The sequence below is a fragment of the Chiloscyllium plagiosum genome, unplaced genomic scaffold (assembly GCF_037043375.1).
Source record: "Chiloscyllium plagiosum isolate Xiang-an unplaced genomic scaffold, Cpla_swu_hap1 HiC_scaffold_20, whole genome shotgun sequence".
NCBI classification, from domain to species: domain Eukaryota; kingdom Metazoa; phylum Chordata; class Chondrichthyes; order Orectolobiformes; family Hemiscylliidae; genus Chiloscyllium; species Chiloscyllium plagiosum.
In genome coordinates, this window is record NW_028270158.1 from 34,593,406 (window position 1) to 34,612,308 (window position 18,903).

The 18,903-nt window shown below is 41.3% G+C and overlaps 1 protein-coding gene across 1 annotated transcript in view; it reads right to left on the reverse strand.

The window, feature by feature from the left end:
• Positions 1-5,639: 5,639 nt before the first annotated feature.
• Positions 5,640-18,903, reverse strand: part of LOC122560691 (unconventional myosin-XV) — a 158,382-nt gene continuing 145,118 nt past the window's right edge. The window contains exons 58-62 of the mRNA XM_087998065.1: positions 17,977-18,110; positions 16,170-16,303; positions 12,146-12,279; positions 10,188-10,328; positions 5,640-5,901 (exon numbers count right to left, since the gene is read on the reverse strand). Coding sequence (XP_087854191.1) covers positions 5,800-5,901; positions 10,188-10,328; positions 12,146-12,279; positions 16,170-16,303; positions 17,977-18,110 — 645 coding nt within the window. The 3' untranslated portion in view covers positions 5,640-5,799. The remainder of the gene's footprint in view (positions 5,902-10,187; positions 10,329-12,145; positions 12,280-16,169; positions 16,304-17,976; positions 18,111-18,903) is intronic.

Here is an 18,903-nt window from a genome sequence, read left to right on the forward strand (position 1 = left end):
AATTTATACTGGAGATTTGGTGCCCATTTTTCTGTTCTTTTGTCTTTTCACTTTTTATATTTAACATGTAAGTTTCTGTGGACTTTTGAGGTTTTTTTAGCTTTTGCTTTGAAATTTGTTTTAGAACTTGTTGTGTTGCCTCTGCATTGTTCTTGAATCAGTCCACTTTGTTTTGTTTAAATTTTGGTGTATTTTTTTCTTAGTTCAATGATGGGTTGACTTCTAGTGGCCCTTCAAATTTGAAATAATTTTAAGATGGGGCAGGTTGGATTCAGCTGTCTGCCTGCACAAACCTGGCCAACTCCGAAATCTTACTTTTGTCTGTTTTCTGTAATGTGGGAACCTCTTGTATTGATGTTATATTTTGTTTGCTACTGCTTCACTTGGCCTTCAAACTTGTAAAGCTTATTTCTCTTTCTGTTGCTTTTGAAGTTTAAAAAAACCCAATTGTGCTCCATATTCATATTATTGAAACCAATACAAATGAGATACATGGATTCCATTTATTTGAAGATCTCCAGTGAATTTATTCACATATAAATCTGATACAGAATAATATCTAGACATAGCTTTTCCCTCAAGTGCTGCAGAATGGGAGCCTGTGGTCAAATGGTTCTCTGCTCATTTGCATGCTGATCTTTTAATGGGACATCATTCCAAAAGTAATAGCATATCTTTCTAGCCAGATGAAATAATCTCTCTTTGCATCATTATGGTGAATCTATGCTGTATGTTCCCCAAGATGCCAATATCATTTCAACACATTGCATGATTGAATAAAATTTTTCTACTTGAATTTTTGTAAAATGTAAACAGAATGTGGTTTAAAATATGTGCTCTACATTTTCCCTCTCAGTAACAGATTTCAACCTGTTTAAAATTCTGAAACATGTCCTGTACATAAGAATTCCTATTGTTGGTACTCTTTTCCTTCACTGGAGTAAGATAAATAGTGGTGTTCTCCAGAGTCAGTAATAATACCACTATTTTTCATGATATGCATTAATGATGCAGACTTGGGTGAATATGGCACAATTCTAAATGTGAAGATCACACAGAACTTGAGAATGTTGCAAATGTTGAGAAGGATAGTGATAAACTTCAGGAGAACTTAGTTTAGGAAGGATGAAGTTAAAACTCGCACAACACCAGATTATAGTCCAACAGGTTTATTTGGAAGTACTTTTAACTTTGTCTACCCCAGTCCAATACTGGCACCTCCAAGTTTAGGAAGGATGTGAAAGACAATGCAGAGTGAGAATGTTTCTGGGATAAGGGACTTCAATTTCGAGGATAGATCAGGGAAAACTGGGTGCTCCTTCAGAAAACAGTGAGAGAAGATTTGATTGAGGTATTCAAAGTCAAGCGGGGCCAGAGTAAATCGGGAGAAACCTTTTTTTAAATGGAAGAACATTGATTTTAAGTGATTGGCAAACGGATCAGAAGCAACATGAGAAAAAAACCCTTTATTATGCAGTAAGAGTTACGACCTGGAATGTAATGCTGACGAATGAAGGCAGGGTTAGTCTCAAATAGGACTTAATAATCTGATGAGAAAAATAAAAGCAGGCAAGGTGAGGAAAGGATGAGGAATGAGACTAACTGAGTTGCTCTAGCAATGGTCTGGCATGAACAGAGTTGGCTGAATGCCCTCCTTTGGTGTTGTAACCATTGTATGGTTCTACTTTCCTTGTAAGAGAGCATGCCACCGTTGAGGCACAATTATATGAACAGAAGCTGACCATTTGGTCTCCACTCCCTATATGCAGCAACGTAGGAAACTGAGCAATGTAATCAAAGAAATTCATCATTCCGTGAAGAATCACATGGTATTCACATTTTTTTTCTTTATTTTAAGGCGATAGATGTCTGAAACAAGGAAATGCTTCTGGAAAGTATGAGTGAAAATACCTGAAAGAACTGCGGATGTTCGAAATCAGAAACAAAAGCAGAAATTTCCAGAAAAACTTAGGTTTGGCAGCATCTGTCGAGAGGAATCTGAGTTAATGTCTCGGGTCCAATGACCCTTCTTCAGAACTGGGATCCAAAACGCTTACTACTTTGCACACATGCTGCCAGACCTGTTGAGATTTTCCAGTAATTTCTGTTTTTGTTTCTGGAAATTGTGGAACGGGTGTTGGGATAATCGGGCCGAACACACAAAGAACAGAACTTAAAAAAAATGGTGAAAAGGGAAATATTAATATTTAAACAATTAAGAAAAAATATTTCAAATTAACATACCAAAAGATCAATTAACTCAATGGTTGGAAATGAAGGATTTCTGAAGGAAAAGGGCAATAAAAACATTGTAAGAAATTATGTTCTCAAAGAGAAACAGCAGAAATGAATAAAACAGCTGATCCAATTATAGTTTTATAAAAATATATAACATTTACTGAATAAATACAAGCATCAAAATTCCTACAGTTCTTAAAAAACTGGATGCAAATATACAGATACAACAGCTCATAAACAAAGATTGCAAAATGATATCCAACAGTATTGAATATTTTCAAAATTTCTCTTTTAAAGAGAGTTTGTATTTATTGCACTTTTCACCACATCAATTTGACAGTTGAAGAAATTCTAACAATACAAAGTTCAACAATAATATTTAAATATTTTGTCTGTGTGATCTTTGAGTGCAAGATTTAGAGGGGTTTGTGTTAAAAAAGAATGCTGTCTGCTTTCCTTTGCTAAAGGTGTGAGAAAATACACTGTCAGTGACATATAGGAATTGTGATGACAGGATTGTTCCCTTAATTATGGTAATTATTAATGATATCAGAGCCACTTTAAAATAAGCAAAATTACAACTATCCTACATAGATGTGTGTTGATGCTTTGCCTATTCATCGTACCTCTTTGTGATCTAGGCAATCGGATGGAAAGACACATAGCTTTGTGTCACTGGCAAATTTTGATAAGAACTTTTTAAACAGTGTAGCTGTGTGTTACATATCACTCGGGCAGTCTGAGTTACTGAGGCAACAGAGACTTTTACATGCTTGTTGTAGTCTGGAGCTATGGATAGTAATGGTAGAGACTTTCATTCCATCACACAGCTGAACTGGAATCTCTCATTCACCACCATCTACAGTATTCACAGGAGTTGGAAGGATTTGCAGGTCAGTGATCAACCTGTTTGGCTGCATTGTGAATACACCTTCCTTGGTCCCCAAGTCCTGTGATGAGACTAGAATCCAGAGTTTTCAGAGACTACTCACTGCATTACAAAACCTCCTTAAACAGTATTGATACAATTGAAAAATTAGGAAGCTATTAACAGATTACCTGAATGGGCAGGACTGGCAAATAGATTTCATTGTAGCCAAACATTAGGTCATCTACTTTAGATCGCAAAAGAATTTGAGTACAAGAGTAGTGAAGTCTTGCATCTATTGTACAGAACCTTATATTGTACTTAGGAGTACTGTGTTCAGTTTTGGTTCCTTTACCTCAGGAAGGATATTACTACTATAAAGAGAATGCAATGAACGTTCACCAGATTTGTTCCCAGGTTGGTAGGACTGTCCTATGAAGAGAGATTGGAGAAAGTAGGCCTGTATTCACTAAAGAAAGAAAGGTGAACTCATTAAATCTGACAGGCTATTTAGAGGGTCAGACAGAGTAAATGCAGGTATAATGTTTCCTCTAGTTGGGGAGCTTAGAAGCAGGAGACACGATTTTAAAATAAGGATTAGGAGTCAGAATAAGGAATATTTTACTCAGGGAATTTTAAATCTTTGGAATTCTCAATCTCAGACATCTGTGGAGGTTCAATCTGTAATGACACAAAGGGATATGTGGATAGTGTTGGAAAAAGGCATTGAAGTGGATGATTGGTCACGATTGTATTAGGTGGTGAAGAGGCTGAATGGCTGCCTCCTGTTCCTATGTTCCTAAAAAATATAAAACAGAGTACTTTATTCAAAGGCTGTGAGTACTTTATGAATGCTAAAAAGCTGCAGACAGTGCAGGTCCAAAGAAATATAGTGAGGCAAGTACATAAGATTTTTAAAGCTTCAGGAAGAGTTGCAGAAAACAATCTCAAAAGCTAATGGAATGTTATATCTAGTACTGGATTAATAAAATTGGAAATTATATTCAATAAAAATAATAACTGCAACTGCAAGCTAAAGGAAACAAAATGGGTGTGCCCATATGAGCAAGGAATAAGGAAGTCCATGTTGCAATGTAAGTGCCTGCCGACCGGATTAAGAAGGGTATTAATGGAGAATGAGTCTTAGCTGATTCTGCAAAGTAGTTGGAATGAACTCAAATGTTTACCAATAGAATCATAGAATCCCTAGAGTGTGGGAATAGGCCATTCGGCCCAACAAGTCCATACTGACCCTCCGAAAAGCATCCCACCCAGACCCGTTCCCCTACTCTGTTACTCTATATTTCCCATGACTAATGCACCGAACCTACACACCCCTAAACACTGTGGGCAATTTAGCATGACCAATTCGCCTAATCTGCACATCTTTGGACAGTGGGAGGAAACCAGAGCACCCGGAGGAAACCCACACAGACAAGGGGAGAATGTGCTAACTCCACAAAGACAGTCATCCTAGGCTGGAATCAAATCCATGACCCGGGAGCCACCACTGAGCTGCCATAATTGAAGATCTGTAGCATTGTTATACTGTTGCTGATTTACATACTTACTGACTGGGACATGTTTCCTTCAGGTAGTGAGCTTCAATGGGAGATTGTTCTTAGCTAGTTAAGCTGGTTGAAGCCATGTCCTGAGCTATTTAACTGGTTGAAGCCATGTGGCTGACTTCAGCAATAGTCTTGTGTACAGTTGGGGAATCTCATATCCATGGCTAGAATGGTGACATAATAGTGGCCAATAACAGGCTGGGATACCACAAGGGTTTACAAGCACTTTCATTTGGTGTTTTTTCAGGAAGCTAGCTCTGTTATCAAACAGAAGCTCTACCTGTATGGGTTTATCAGCTTGTTAGATGATCACTAAATAGTACACGTCAGTCTATGTTTTATATTGTCATTTATCCCAAAAGGATTGGAATGTAAAAGCAGCGACGTGCTTCTGAAACTTTATAAAGCTCTAGTTAGGCCCCATTTAAAATACTGTGTTCAATTTTGGGCCTTACCTCAGGAAGGGTATACTGGCACTGGAGCATGTCCAGCAGAGATTCACATGGATGATCCCTGGAATGGTAGGCCTAACATATGATGATTGGCTGAGGATCCTGGGATTGTATTCATTAGAGTTCAGAAGGTTGAGAGGAGATCTAATAGAAATTGACAAGATAATGCATGGCTTAGAAAGGGTGGATGCTGGGAACTTGTTTCCATTGGGCGGGGAGACTAGGATCCATGGGCAAAGCCTTAAAAGTAGAGAGGATCCATTTAGAATGGAAATGAGGAGACAGTTCTTCAGCCAGAGATTGGTGGGCCTGTGGAATTCGTTGTAGCGGAGCACAGTTGAGGCCGGGACGTTAAATATCTTAAAGGCAGAGATTGATAAATTCTTGATCTCGCAAGGAAGTAAGGGCTATGCGGAGTGTGTGGGTAAGTGGAATTGAAACGCCTATCGGCCATGATTAAATGGCGGAGTGGACTTGATGGGCCGAACGGCCTTGCTTCCACTCCTATGTCTTATGGTCTTATGGTTTTGTATCTGGCTCCTTCCAATATATCAATTGGTAGCAGGTAGCATCTTTATCTATGGTCTCGCAGCTTGTGATGAAATAGTGAGTCTGACAGTTCCAGTATCAGTTCCTTCAACAATGGGTGCAATTGCGCAATGATTAGTGTCAATCACAGCAAGGTAATCTCACTCGGTGGGAGGGTCAGCCTCTTCTCTCGAGCCAGCAGCATGGACTCCACATGCATGGCTGTGACACGACACATTTCCAAAGCCTGTAGGGGAACAGATCAGATGGTTACAGCAGACTCAGAATGTTCTTTATTTAAACAAGAACAGGCAGAGGACAGTCAATCTGATCTGAACTTCAACTCCCTTTATACCCGCTACAGATTACACCTGAGAGGGTAACACTAACATTGCTTTTCAAATTTCTCTCCTTCCCTGATGAAGATGTTAGCTTTAGCTGGAAAATGGGTCTATGGGAATGTGTTACTTTTGAGCCTTTATCAAGATGTTACAGTGATGAGGGCTCATGAGTTATAATGAAAAATTGGAAAAGTTAGAACTGTTCTCCTTGGAGCAGAGAATGTTAAGTGATTACCTAATAATGATTTTCAAACTGATATAAGACCCTTTGAGAGAGGAAAAATATTTACTTTGGCAAGTGCCAAAACCAGTAACCAGAAGTGCCACAAATGGCTGAGGTAGTGTGCTGAAAATCAGTGTTCCTGGAATTGTCACCAATGTGAAAAAAATTCAGTCAAATTATCCAAAGTCCCGAATTACCTGACTGAAGAACTCAGGTTAAAAGTGAATGCTGACTAGGTTTCCGGACTGAACAAGAAAATGACTGTTTATTATGAATTCAAAAGAGAAAATGCTGGCAAGTCTCAGCAGGTCTGGCAGCATCTGTAAGGAGAGAAAAGAGCTGCTGTTTCGAGTCTAACTGATCCTTTGTCAAAGTTTATTATGACTTAACTGCCTTTAACCAATGACAATTAAGAAATATGAATTGCTCATTTATAGCACTAACTTAATCTCTACTTTTTTAAGATCCCCCTCCCCATTCACAAACATACAAACTCACAAAGGCAGACGAGACATGGATATTAAAGGTGGAAAAAGGTAAAAAGAAATCAGCCACAGTTCAATAGGACCACAAGATTGCACGAGTTGTTTCTTTCAGTTTTGCTATTGATACCAACACTCTCTTTCATTCACTCGTTGAGAATTTGACCTCTCACTGTTCTCTGAAGGAGTTTTATTTCTCCTTCAACAGGGTTTTCTTTCAGAGAAAGGTAAGTAGAATTCAACTAGATGTGATTGGATGCTTTTGAGTACCTTTACAAAGGAGAGAGAGAGAGAGAGAGAGTTTTTTTTTAATGCTTTCTTTTTGCCATTTGGGTGGTTCTTTGCTGAACTGGCTCCTCAGAAGTCATGGACATTTGGTCAGGAGCCAGTCAAAACATGCTGTCAAGCAGTTTGCCTCGTAGCTCAGGCCAATTTTGCATCAGTATTTATTGTGGAAAAGGACATGGAAGATATAGTATGTAGGGAAATAGATGGTGACATCTTGAAAAATTACACAGGAGGAAGTGCTGGCGGTCTTGAAACGCATAAAAGTGGATAAATCCCCAGGACCTGATCAGGTGTACCCTAGAACTCCGTGGGGAGCTAGGGAAGTGATTGCTAGGCCTCTTACTGAGATATTTGTATCATTGATAGTCACAGGTGAGGTGCCGGAAGACTGGAGGTTGGCTGATGTGGTGCCACTGCTTAAGAAAGGTGGTAAGGGCAAGCCAGGGATCTCTAGACCAGTGAGTCTGATGTCGGTGGTGGGCAAGTTGTTGGAGGGAATCCTGAGGGACAGGATGTACATGTATTTGGAAAGGCAAGGACTGATTAGGGATAGTCAACATAGCTTTGTGCATGGGAAATCATGTCTCATACACTTGATTGAGTTTTTTTGAAGAAGTAACAAAGAGGATTGTTGAGGGCAGAGCAGTAGATGTGATCTATGTGGACTTCAGTAAGGTGTTCGACAAGGTTCCCCATGGGAGACTGGTGAGCAAGGTTAGATCTCACGGAATACAGTGAGAACTAGCCATTTGGATACAGAACTGGCTCAAAGGTAGAAGACAGAGGGTGGTGGTGGAGGGTTGTTTTTCAAACTGGAGGCCTGTGACCAATGGAGTGCCACAAGGATCCATTACTTTTCATCATTTATATAAATGATTCGGATGTGAGCATAAGAGGTACAGTTAGTAAGTTTGCAGATGACACCAAAATTGGAGGTGTACTGGACAGCGAAGAAAGTTACCTCATATTACAACAGGATCTTGATCAGATGGGCCAATGGGCTGAGAAGTGGCAGATGGAGTTTAATTTAGATAAATGCGAGGTGCTGCATTTTGGGAAAGCAAATCTTAGCAGGACTTATACACTTAATTGTAAGGTCCTAGGGAGTGTTGCTGAACAAAGAGACCTTGGAGTGCAGGTTCATAGCTCCTTGAAAGTGGAGTTGCAGGTAGATAGTATAGTGAAGAAAGCATTTGGTATGCTTTCCTTTATTGGTCAGAATATTAAGTACAGGAGGTGGGAGGTCATGTTGTGGCTGTACAGGACATTGGTTGGGCCACTGTTGGAATATTGCGTACATTTCTGGTCTCCTTCCTATCAGAAAGATGTTGTGAAACTTGAAAGGGTTCAGAAACGATTGACAAGGATGTTGCCAGTGTTGGAAGATTTGAGCTATAGGGAAAGGTTGAAAAGGCTAGGGCTGTTTTCCCTGGAGCGTCGGAGGCTGAGGGGTGACCTTATAGAAGTTTATAAAATCATGAGGGGCATGGATAGGATAAATAGACAAGGTTTTTTCTCCTGGTGTGGGGGAGTCCTGAACTAGAGGGCATAGGTTTACGGTGAGAGGGGAAAGATATAAAAGAAACCGAAGAGGCCACCTTTTTCATGCAGAGGGTGGTACGTGTATGGAATTAGCTGTCAGACACAGTGGTGGAAACGAGCACAATTGCAACATTTAAAAGGCATCTGGATGGGTATATGAATAGGAAGGGTTTGGAGGGATATGGGCCACGTGCTGGCAGATGGGACTAGACTGGGTTGGGATATCTGGTCGGCATGGATGAGTTGGACCCAAGGGTCCCATTTCCGTGCTGTACATCTCTATGACTCTAAGTTCTGCGGTGTCTGCTTTTGTTCTGACTGTTCTATGGTAAAACAACACTATATACAATTCAAAGTGCTCCGGTAAACATCATTTTTAAAATGGCAGCCATCCCTTTGCACATTCAGAATCATTTAAAGAAATGTCTTTTTTTTAAGAAAAAGAAATGGACTTTACAGAACTCATGTATTTAAAGTCATTGATAAAAGATCAAGAGTAGCGATGGGGTGAAACATTTTAACTCAAGTTATTGGAATCTGAAATGTCTTGAAAAAAGGAGTTGGATAGTTAAATGAGAATGAAGAACTTACAAAGTCAAAGTTAAAGAGACTTAGCGCAACTGCATTTTGAGTGAGCCAGCTCAAGTATATCAGATTAATTAGCTTATGAGTTGTGATTTTATCTCCAGACATCCTAACTCATCAAAATAGATATGTTGAGGGGAATGTGATTATGTCCTTCAGTGTTTTGGATACATTAAACTCAGGGTAATCCCATGATCCACACACGCTGCATGAATGGGCTTGCATCTTGCTGGGGGAGAACGATCAACTGCATAGTCCCAGTGTCAAGTCGCAGAACTGCGGAAATCCTGGATAAGTGGTGATTATACCGCTATCCAGGATTTCTGTGATCTTCCATTTAGCTTATGTCAATAAAAAGTAGAATCTGTGGAAATTCTCCTCCAAAATGGTCTTCCTATTGTGGATGTCCTACATAGCTGGCATTAGTGTGGGGAAGTATCTTCCTTTGAAGCATATTAATTACCTTGCATTTGTTAAAGTATGAAGTTCACATCTAGTTATGCACCATCCTTCTTCAAAAATCCATTATTTTAGTTAGACTAGGCCTATATTCTTTGTAATTTAGAAGAATCAGAGATGATCAAAATGAAACATATGAAATCTTTCAGAGGCATGATAAGGTAATTGCTAAGAAAATGCTTCCCTAGTCTGAATATTCCAGAACATCTCAGTCCTAGTTCACGTGATCAGTTATATAGAACTGAGAAAATGAGACATTTCTTCATGAACCTTTGAAATTCTCTACCAAAGAAAGCTGCTTGGATGCTCTGTTGTTGAGGATAACCAAGATAGAGGTGAACAGATTTTCTGGGTACTGAAGGAATTAATGGATCTAAGTGTGGAAAATGAAGTTGAAGTTGAAAATGGCCCATGACTTTATTGAAGGGAAAAGCAGGCTCAAAGGGTCAAATGGCCATTCCTGCTTCTATTATTTATGCCCTTAATTTCTTGTAGAAAATATGCAATCTTTGAGGGAAGAGCAGATGTGATATTTACCCATTTGCTTCAAAACCTTAAGTGGCTTACAGCTGTAAACAGTGATATTGAACATGCATACACAATCCTTTCATACCTGATCAAGCTGAAGTTGTGTTATCCTTTGGGACGTTAAATCTCCCAGTTTAATCTCTGCATATGGATAGCTATTGCTAGGGCCTGATTGTTGAGTCAGAGTGGACTGTACCTCTTTCAATGGGAAATTGACCATCAGCTCCTGCAAAGAAAGAGTTACAATATAATTAGTTTTACAGTTTCTAAAGTAACTGCTTCCAACAGCAGACACAAGCTGCCCTAGTAGGGGGTTTGATCGTGGGGTTGGATAAATGAAACAGTTCAGTTCATGAAGGGGGCATGGTAGGAGAAATGTAAAAAAAATCTTGCTTCACAGGTAACCTCAGCTGCTGCTTGCTTGACAGGATTGTCATATCCCATTTCATCCATTATTTGGCTGAACAGAATCTGGGACTATTTTTCTTTGCTGAAACCATTTTTTTTCAGATTCAAATATTACTTTCTTAACAGCTTATCCCCCATGTGGAAATGGGGCACAGATTCCGTGTGAAGTGTTTTCCCTTTGGAAGTGAAAGAGATGTTTAATAGGGCTCCAGTTATGGCTGTGTTAACAGGATTATCACCTGAAGAACATTTGACACATTTATGTCAGGTGACCCCATCCTCATCCACTTCACCAGGGAGGCTGAACAAAATAAATATTCCATTTTCAAAACCATGTTTCCATGAAAATGAAGCATGAGAGGACATGGAAAGAAGATCTGATCTGAATGACAGTAGGTCCCGAAATTGATGGCCCTCGGGATAGAAAACATATCCATGATTCACTGAGTTATCGCTCATGGCATATCCCTAATTTCCTGTGAGCTATTGATCACAATTTTCTTTGCCCAATTTTTTAAAGTTGTTAAATAGTATTGTCCCAATTCATCAGGAGTTATGAATCACATCTTTGAGAGAAATATAATAGCTTGAAATGGATAAATAATGCCGTTGTAATAAATCTGCAGCTATGTCTGGCTCATAGGTGATTAGGTGACTGCCGAGCAGACAATGGTAAATACATCTGATAACTGTGGCCACTTAAAGAGTACGAGTTGCAAATGTTCAATCACAAGAAAGATGCAATGAACTTTGCACGCAGAGGGAATAATTATTTAACTACTGGGAGGGATGAGAATGCTTGCAATTACTCAGTGCTTTTCACAACACCAGACATCTCAAAGTATTTTACAGCCAATTAAGTACTTTTTGTCACTGTTGTAGGAAATACAGCTATAAATTTTCACAAAGGAAACTCCCAAAAAAAATGACCAGATAATCTGTGTTTTGTGTTGGCCAGGATAAATAAAATAACACCTTTGGCACAGGATATTCTACATTCAGCCGAGGAGGTAGATATGGTCTGCTGTTTAACGTCTCATCCTTTAGACAGATCATTCAACAGTGCTTCCGCAATACTGCACTAGAATACCAGTCTAGATTTTTGTGCTCAAGTTGATGGGCTTTCTGCATCAGAAATATTTTGCAATTTTCTGAAGTCCTGGAGTGGGATTTGGACTCAATCTAGTAATTCAGGGGCAATTGTGTTACCACCTGAATTGCAGCTGGTCCTTAAGATTATCCATGAACATTTATTGGTCAGGGTCAAATAGAGGAGATGGGTGAACATTCTGCATTTTTATAACGTCAGCTTTGGGAATTGGGAATTATTTATCTGCAACTTCTCTTTGATAATTCAAAGAGCAGGTGGAACTCAGGATAGAGGAACTGATACATGGATTGTGGGGCTCTTGTTGCACAGTGATATTGTCCCTATGTCTGAGCCACGTTGCCTGTGTTCAATCCCACCTGCTTCAAAGGTGTGCAATAATATCTCTGAACAGGTTGATTAGAAAAATGTCTGTATGGACTATGGGATGAGATTGAATGCATGGGTAGCCTCTATGATAGGGTTGAATGTACATGGAGTGGGCTTAATGGCCCACTGATAGACTGATAATTTTTTTAGAAACTTACATGTGTCTCGTTGTTGAGGAAATTGAGTCCATTCTGGTTGACAGCCAGAATACAAGGGGCAGTAATTGCACTGTTGCTGCTACTCTGGATGTAGAAGAATGAGGATCCAAACATGGGGAATGCACTCACAAGCCCTGTGTGGAAAAGAAAGAGAAACAAATCATTGTCACGAATTCAATCTCTATTCACACAGTGAAACTGAAAGAATGAGTGAGGGTATTTGGAGTCATTGGTTAAAAATACATGGTCCAGACTATTATCACAAATTAGGAGAAAGTGAGGTCTGCAGATGCTGGAGATCAGAGCTGGAAATGTGTTGCTGGAAAAGCGCAGCAGGTCAGGCAGCATCCAGGGAACAGGAGAATCGATGTTTCGGGCATAAGCCCTTCTTCAGGAATGAGGAAAGTTTGTCCAGCAGGCTAAGATAAAAGGTAGGGAGGAGGGACTTGGGAGAGGGGCGTCGGAAATGTGATAGGTGGAAAGAGGTCAAAGTGAGGGTGATAGGTCAGACTGGGGTGGGGGCGGAGAGGTCGGGAAGAAGATCTCAGGTTAGGAAGGCGGTGCTGAATTTGATGGATTTGACTGAGACAGGGTGAGCCACCAGGACAGAACCCCACTGGTCCTCACCTACCACCCCACCAATCTCCATGTACAGCGCATCATCCGCCGTCATTTCCGCTACCTCCAAACGGACCCCACCACCAAGGATATATTTCCCTCCCCTCCCCTATCAGCATTCCGTAAAGACCACTCCCTCCGCGACTCCCTCGTCAGATCCACACCCCCCACCAACCCAACCTCCACTCCCGGCACCTTCCCCTGCAACCGCAGGAGGTGCAAGACTTGCGCCCACACCTCCCCCCTCACCTCCCTCCAAGGCCCCAAAGGAAACTTCCATATCCGCCACAGATTCACCTGCACCTCCACACATATCATCTATTGCATCCTCTGCACCCGATGTGGCCTCCTCTATATTGGGGAGACAGGCCGGCTACTTGCGGAGCGTTTCAGAGAACACCTCTGGGACACCCGGACCAACCAATCCAACCACCCTGTAGCTCAACATTTCAATTCCCCCTCCCACTCCACCAAGGATATGCAGGTCTTTGGACTCCTCCACCGTCAGACCACAACAAAACGACGGTTGGAGGAAGAACGCCTCATCTTCCGGCTAGGAACCCTCCAACCACAAGGGATGAACTCGGATTTCACCAGTTTCCTCATTTCCCCTCCCCCCACCCTGTCTCAGTCAAATCCATCAAATTCAGCACCGCCTTCCTAACCTGAGATCTTCTTCCCGACCTCTCCGCCCCCACCCCAGTCTGACCTATCACCCTCACCTTGACCTCTTTCCACCTATCACATTTCCGACGCCCCTCTCCCAAGTCCCTCCTCCCTACCTTTTATCTTAGCCTGCTGGACAAACTTTCCCCATTCCTGAAGAAGGGCTTATGCCCGAAACGTCGATTCTCCTGTTCCCTGGATGCTGCCTGACCTGCTGCGCTTTTCCAGCAACACATTTCCAGCTATTATCACAAATTAACCAACAATCATGCATTAGAGTCCCACAGGTTATGTCACAATGTATAAAAACCCAATAAGATTCCCAAAACCAATTAGTCTGACTGACTATACCCAGCACCTACGCAAACCATATCACGTTGCTTCAGTTAGAGTAAAAATAAATCTATTGATTGCAACATATTTAACTTTTAATAAGAACAATAAAACAAAGGGGCTCTCATTTATGCAACTTAAACTATACCAATTTAGTCACAATTAATACAGACAAAAGAAAAACAGTTTAACATATACAGTACAGGTGAATGAGAATATCGAGAGGGGAAACAACATTTCAAAGACCAAAAGTCCAGACCATGAGTTCTTTCTCTTTCATAATCCTTTTGATTGTTGCAATGGTGAGACATCATTGTCTATACAAGTGATGGTCGTCCCACATTTAAAATGGTTAATCAGGTGAACATCTTTCTTTGGCATATCTGACCCATCTCTCACAGTTCTGAACTCACCCCATCCCTTCCCTCCCAGAACAATGATAGGGTGTGCCCTGTCCACACCACTAATCTTCAAAGGATCATCCAGCAAGATACCACCAACAAGCACATCTCCTCCGCTCACTGTCAATAGTGGGCAGGGACCTTTCCCTCTGCGACACCTTGGACCACTCTTCTATCACTCCTACAATTCCTCACTAACCGAGGCACATTTCCATTCAATTCCAGAAAATGTAACACTTGCTCATTCAACTCCATTCAAGGCCCCAAACACATCTTTCAGGTGAAGTAGCATTTTACATTCTTTGAATTAATTTACAGGATGTAGACATGACAGGCTCGGCCAGCATTTATTGCCCATCCATAATTGTCCAGAGGGCAGTTAAGATTCAATTAATTGCTGTGGGTCTGGAGTTACATCTTGACTCAGATCAGGGAAGGATGGCATTTTCCTTCCCTCAAGGGCATTAGTGAACCAGATGGGTTTTCCTGACAGACAGCAACAGTTTCATTAGACTCTTAATTCCACATTTTATTGGATTCAAATTTCACTATCTGCCAATGGGATTCAAATCCAGGTCACCAGATTATTACTTGGGGCTCTGTGTTAACAGCCTATAGATAATATGGCATCATGGTGAGTTATCTCACAGTGCCAGGGACCCAGGTTTGATTCTACCCTTGAATGACTGTTGGTGTGGAGTTTGCACATTCTCCCAGTGTCTGTGTGGGTTTCCTCCAAATGTACTGGTTTCCTCCCAGTCCAAAGATATGCAGGCCGGGAGGATTGGCCATGGGAAATGCGGGATTACAGGGATAGAGTAGCAGCGTGGGTCTGGGTGGGATGCTCTTCAGAGGGTCAATGTAGATTCAATGGGCTGAATGGCCTGCTTGCACACTCCAGGGATTCTATGAACACCAACAGGCCATTGCCTCAACTTGTACTTCTTTCAATTTAGTCCACTGTTTTCATTGTTCACAATAAAGTCTCCTTTACAATGGCAAGACCAAACAGACTAGGTAACTGCTTTGCAGAACATCTCCGCTCTGACCATATGAATAACTCTGACCTTCAAGTTGCTTGCTATTTCTATAAATGACCTTGCTCCCGTGCTAACATTTCTGTTCTGGCCTTCAATAGTGTTCCAACAAAGATCAGCATAAGCTGAAGAGACAGTACCTCATTATCCACTTAGGTATTTTACTACCTCCAGGACACAGTATTGAGTTTTACAACTTCAGAGTATGACCTCCATTTGTCTCATGATGCCATCATCTCTCGGCCATATCTTGTTTGTGTCATATTGATTTTGTTCTTTACAGAATGGACCCATTTTCTTCGACACACGTCTAAAATTTATACCGATTTTACATATCTATCACTTGTTTACCAGCATTATCACTGTCCTCATCTTTGCTCAAGGCACCCTCACAATCTGCTCCTCCCCCCGCTCTGTCAATAGCATAAAAACTAGCATTTTGCAGCTTTTAATTCTGAAGAAACGTCACACTGGATTTGAAAGATTAACTCTGTTTCTCTCTCCACAGATGCTGCCAGACCTGCTCAGTTTGTAGGAGAGCTCCTCAGTACCTTGCCCAAGTAAACAGATTTATGAGAATCAGATGAAATCATGGATTGGATTAAACACCATACTTTCCCAGTCTGATGTTAGTGTGCTGGATTAAGAATTCTGCTGAATATTTCTCCCTTCCTCCATAGCCAAGAAGCACTCAGAAGCCAATTGCAGCTCTTACAATAGGCCAGCCCAGCACAATCTGGGATCTTTCATGTTGGTAGTAATCAGCTAATATCAGCCATCATAGTTCTATTGACCGAGCCCAGGTGAGATGGGGAAAGTCTGTTCTCCATTCAGTATCTCTCATAAAAAAGCTATGGATAATACCAAAACCACTACAGTTGTAGTTATTATGTAGCAAATTAGGCTAAATTATTTGTCATAGTACTAATATACTTAGTCACTGTGCACAGAGTGAGAGTTGACACTTACCAAGGAACTGGGCTTTGGCTTGGTGAGAGCTGAGGGCCTGAACATATTGGATATTCTCTGTCACCATGTTCAACCAGGACTGTGGCCGCTGATGCTGGTAAATCTGTGGAGGAATGCAATCCTGCACCTCGCGGCTTAAAGAAACAAAAAATAATAAAATAAAAGTTTCATACAGTGACGAGAGGCAATTTATTTTTTAAAAATGTAACATTTATCTTGAATATTTACTAGCCAAAGCTCCAAAAATGTTTATGGGCCTGCGAATTTACCAAACCTCACTATGATTATTCAATCCTCCAAATTGCCCTTAGTTCCTCTGGGACATTGGAGCAATAGACAATAGTTGCAGGAGTAGGCCATTCTGCCCTTCGAGCCTGCACTGCCATTCATTATGATCATGGCTGATCATCCTCAATCAGTATCCTGTTCCTACCTTACCTCCATAACCCTTGATTCCACTATCGTTGAGAGCTCTATCCAACTCTTTCTTCAACAAATCCAGAGACTGGGCCTCCACTGCCTTCTGGGGCAGAGCATTCCACACACCCACCACTCTCTGGGTGAAGAAGTTTCTCCTCATCTCTGTGCTAAGTGGCCTACCCCTTATTTTTAAGCTGTGTCCTCTGGTTCGGGACTCACCCATCAGCGGAAACATGTTTCCTGCCTCCAGAGTGTCCAATCCTTTAATAATCTTATACGTCTCAATCAGATCCCCTCTCAGTCTTCTAAACTCAAGGGTATACAGCCTCAGAGATTCACTCACTCAGAAAAATTCAGGAGCGACATTGAGCAGAGCTGAGTTTTGTCATGCATTTTACAAGTTTGATTGTGATTAAAGAGAGTTGGTTCCTGTGATGGTCTACTCGAATTCAAATTTTTAACTCGTGCATCCCTATGGTTGATGCCCATGAGTAGTCTAACATATGGAGTGTGCTTGAGATGTTTAGATGCCATGTTGACCTGTACTTTCAAGGCTGCTTGTAGCAAAGGTTAATTAATTAGTATCCATATTCCTGTAGCAAATGCATTCTGTGCTGGCAGAATGGCACAGAGATGAGTCCCAGGTCCCCCTTATATCATTTCAGCTGCAGCAGTCACAGCAACATTTGAGTTCTCCAATTTCAAATAATCTCCCTCCCCAACCCCTGACTCCCTTCCCAGCCCCTCCCCCTCACTGCCACTGCTCTCTGCCACCTGCCGGATCCATTCTTCCCATTGACCAACCAGGTTGTACCCTACACCTATCTTCATGTATCCCCACTTCACTACCCTGCTCCCGCCTCCCTCTTTATCTGTAGCTCACCCTACACCCATCCCCAGTCCTGAAGAAGGGTTACACCTGAAACATCGACTTCTACACCACCTGATGCTGCCTGGATTGCTGCGTTCTTCCAGTCTCCTGCCTGTCTCCTCTGCACTGTCCCGGCATGTAATACAGCTCATCATTAAATCAGTCTGTGCAGTCTGGGCTTCATAATATTATTGAACTGATAAATGTACAATAACTATATGATGAACACCAACACACAGAACTTCAGCCACCATATTGGTACAAAAGAAAAAGGCATCACGCTCATCCAAGCTCAATTGTATACAAAAAAAATCTGCTGCCAATAGTTTCACTGATTTTCAGGATTGTGCCTTTATAGTGTAACTCAATGTCCTAATACTGTACAGTGGGAAATATAACACCTTAACAGGGGTCCATCAGAAGGATGCCATGAGTTAAATGAAGCACAATTTCTGGAGTATGTCTGGACAGGTCTACCTACTCTGTGCCTATTAAAGGTTGCTGTGATTAACTCACATGGTAGGCAGATACAGATTGTCCTTTGCCCGTTGTTGCAGAGCTGCCAACTTTGACACTTGTTGGAGCTGACTCTCACTCATCAAATCCTGATTCAGTCCATGGAAGAGTCCTTTCAAGTAATCTGGAACAACCTTGATTATAAAATAAACATATGAGTTATTTACAGGTCTACAGATCATACAGAACAAAAGTTAATCTCACTTAGACTCAGAGATCTACAACACGGAAACAGATTCTTTGGTCCAACTCATCCATGCTGAACAGACATCCTAAACTAATCTAATCCCATTTGCCAGCACTTGGCCCATATTCCTCTAAACCCTTCCTATTCATATACCCATCCAGATGACTTTTAAATGTTGTAATTCTTCCCGCCTCCACCACTTTCTCTGGCAGCTTGTTCCATAAATGCACCATCTTCTGTGTGAAAATGTTGCCCCCTAGGTCTCTTTAAAATTTTTCCCCCCTCACCCTAAACCTATGCCCTTTAGTTCTGGACTGTCTCACCTCAGGGAAAAGATGTTGTCTGTTTACCCTATCCATTCCCCTCATGATTTTATAAACCTCTGTAAAGTCACCCCTCAGCCTCCAACGCTCCAGGGAAAATAGACCCAAGCCTATTCAGTCTCTTCCTACAGCTCAAACCCTCCAACCCTAGCAATATCTTTGTAAATCTTTTCTGAACCCTTTCAAGTTTCATAACATCAAGAAGCTGAAGTTTATTTTGCATCGTGATCTCTCAGAGCTTCTGACCACCTGGTATCAACTATCAAGATAAGTGAACAGTGAGCTTGATGCTTATGCTCGAAACAACGTCTCTCTTGCTCTTTGGATGCTGCCTGCCTGACTGTACTTTTCCAGTGCCACACTTTTTGACTCTGAACTCCAGGACCTGCAGTCCTCATTTCCTTCTACTGAGCTTGA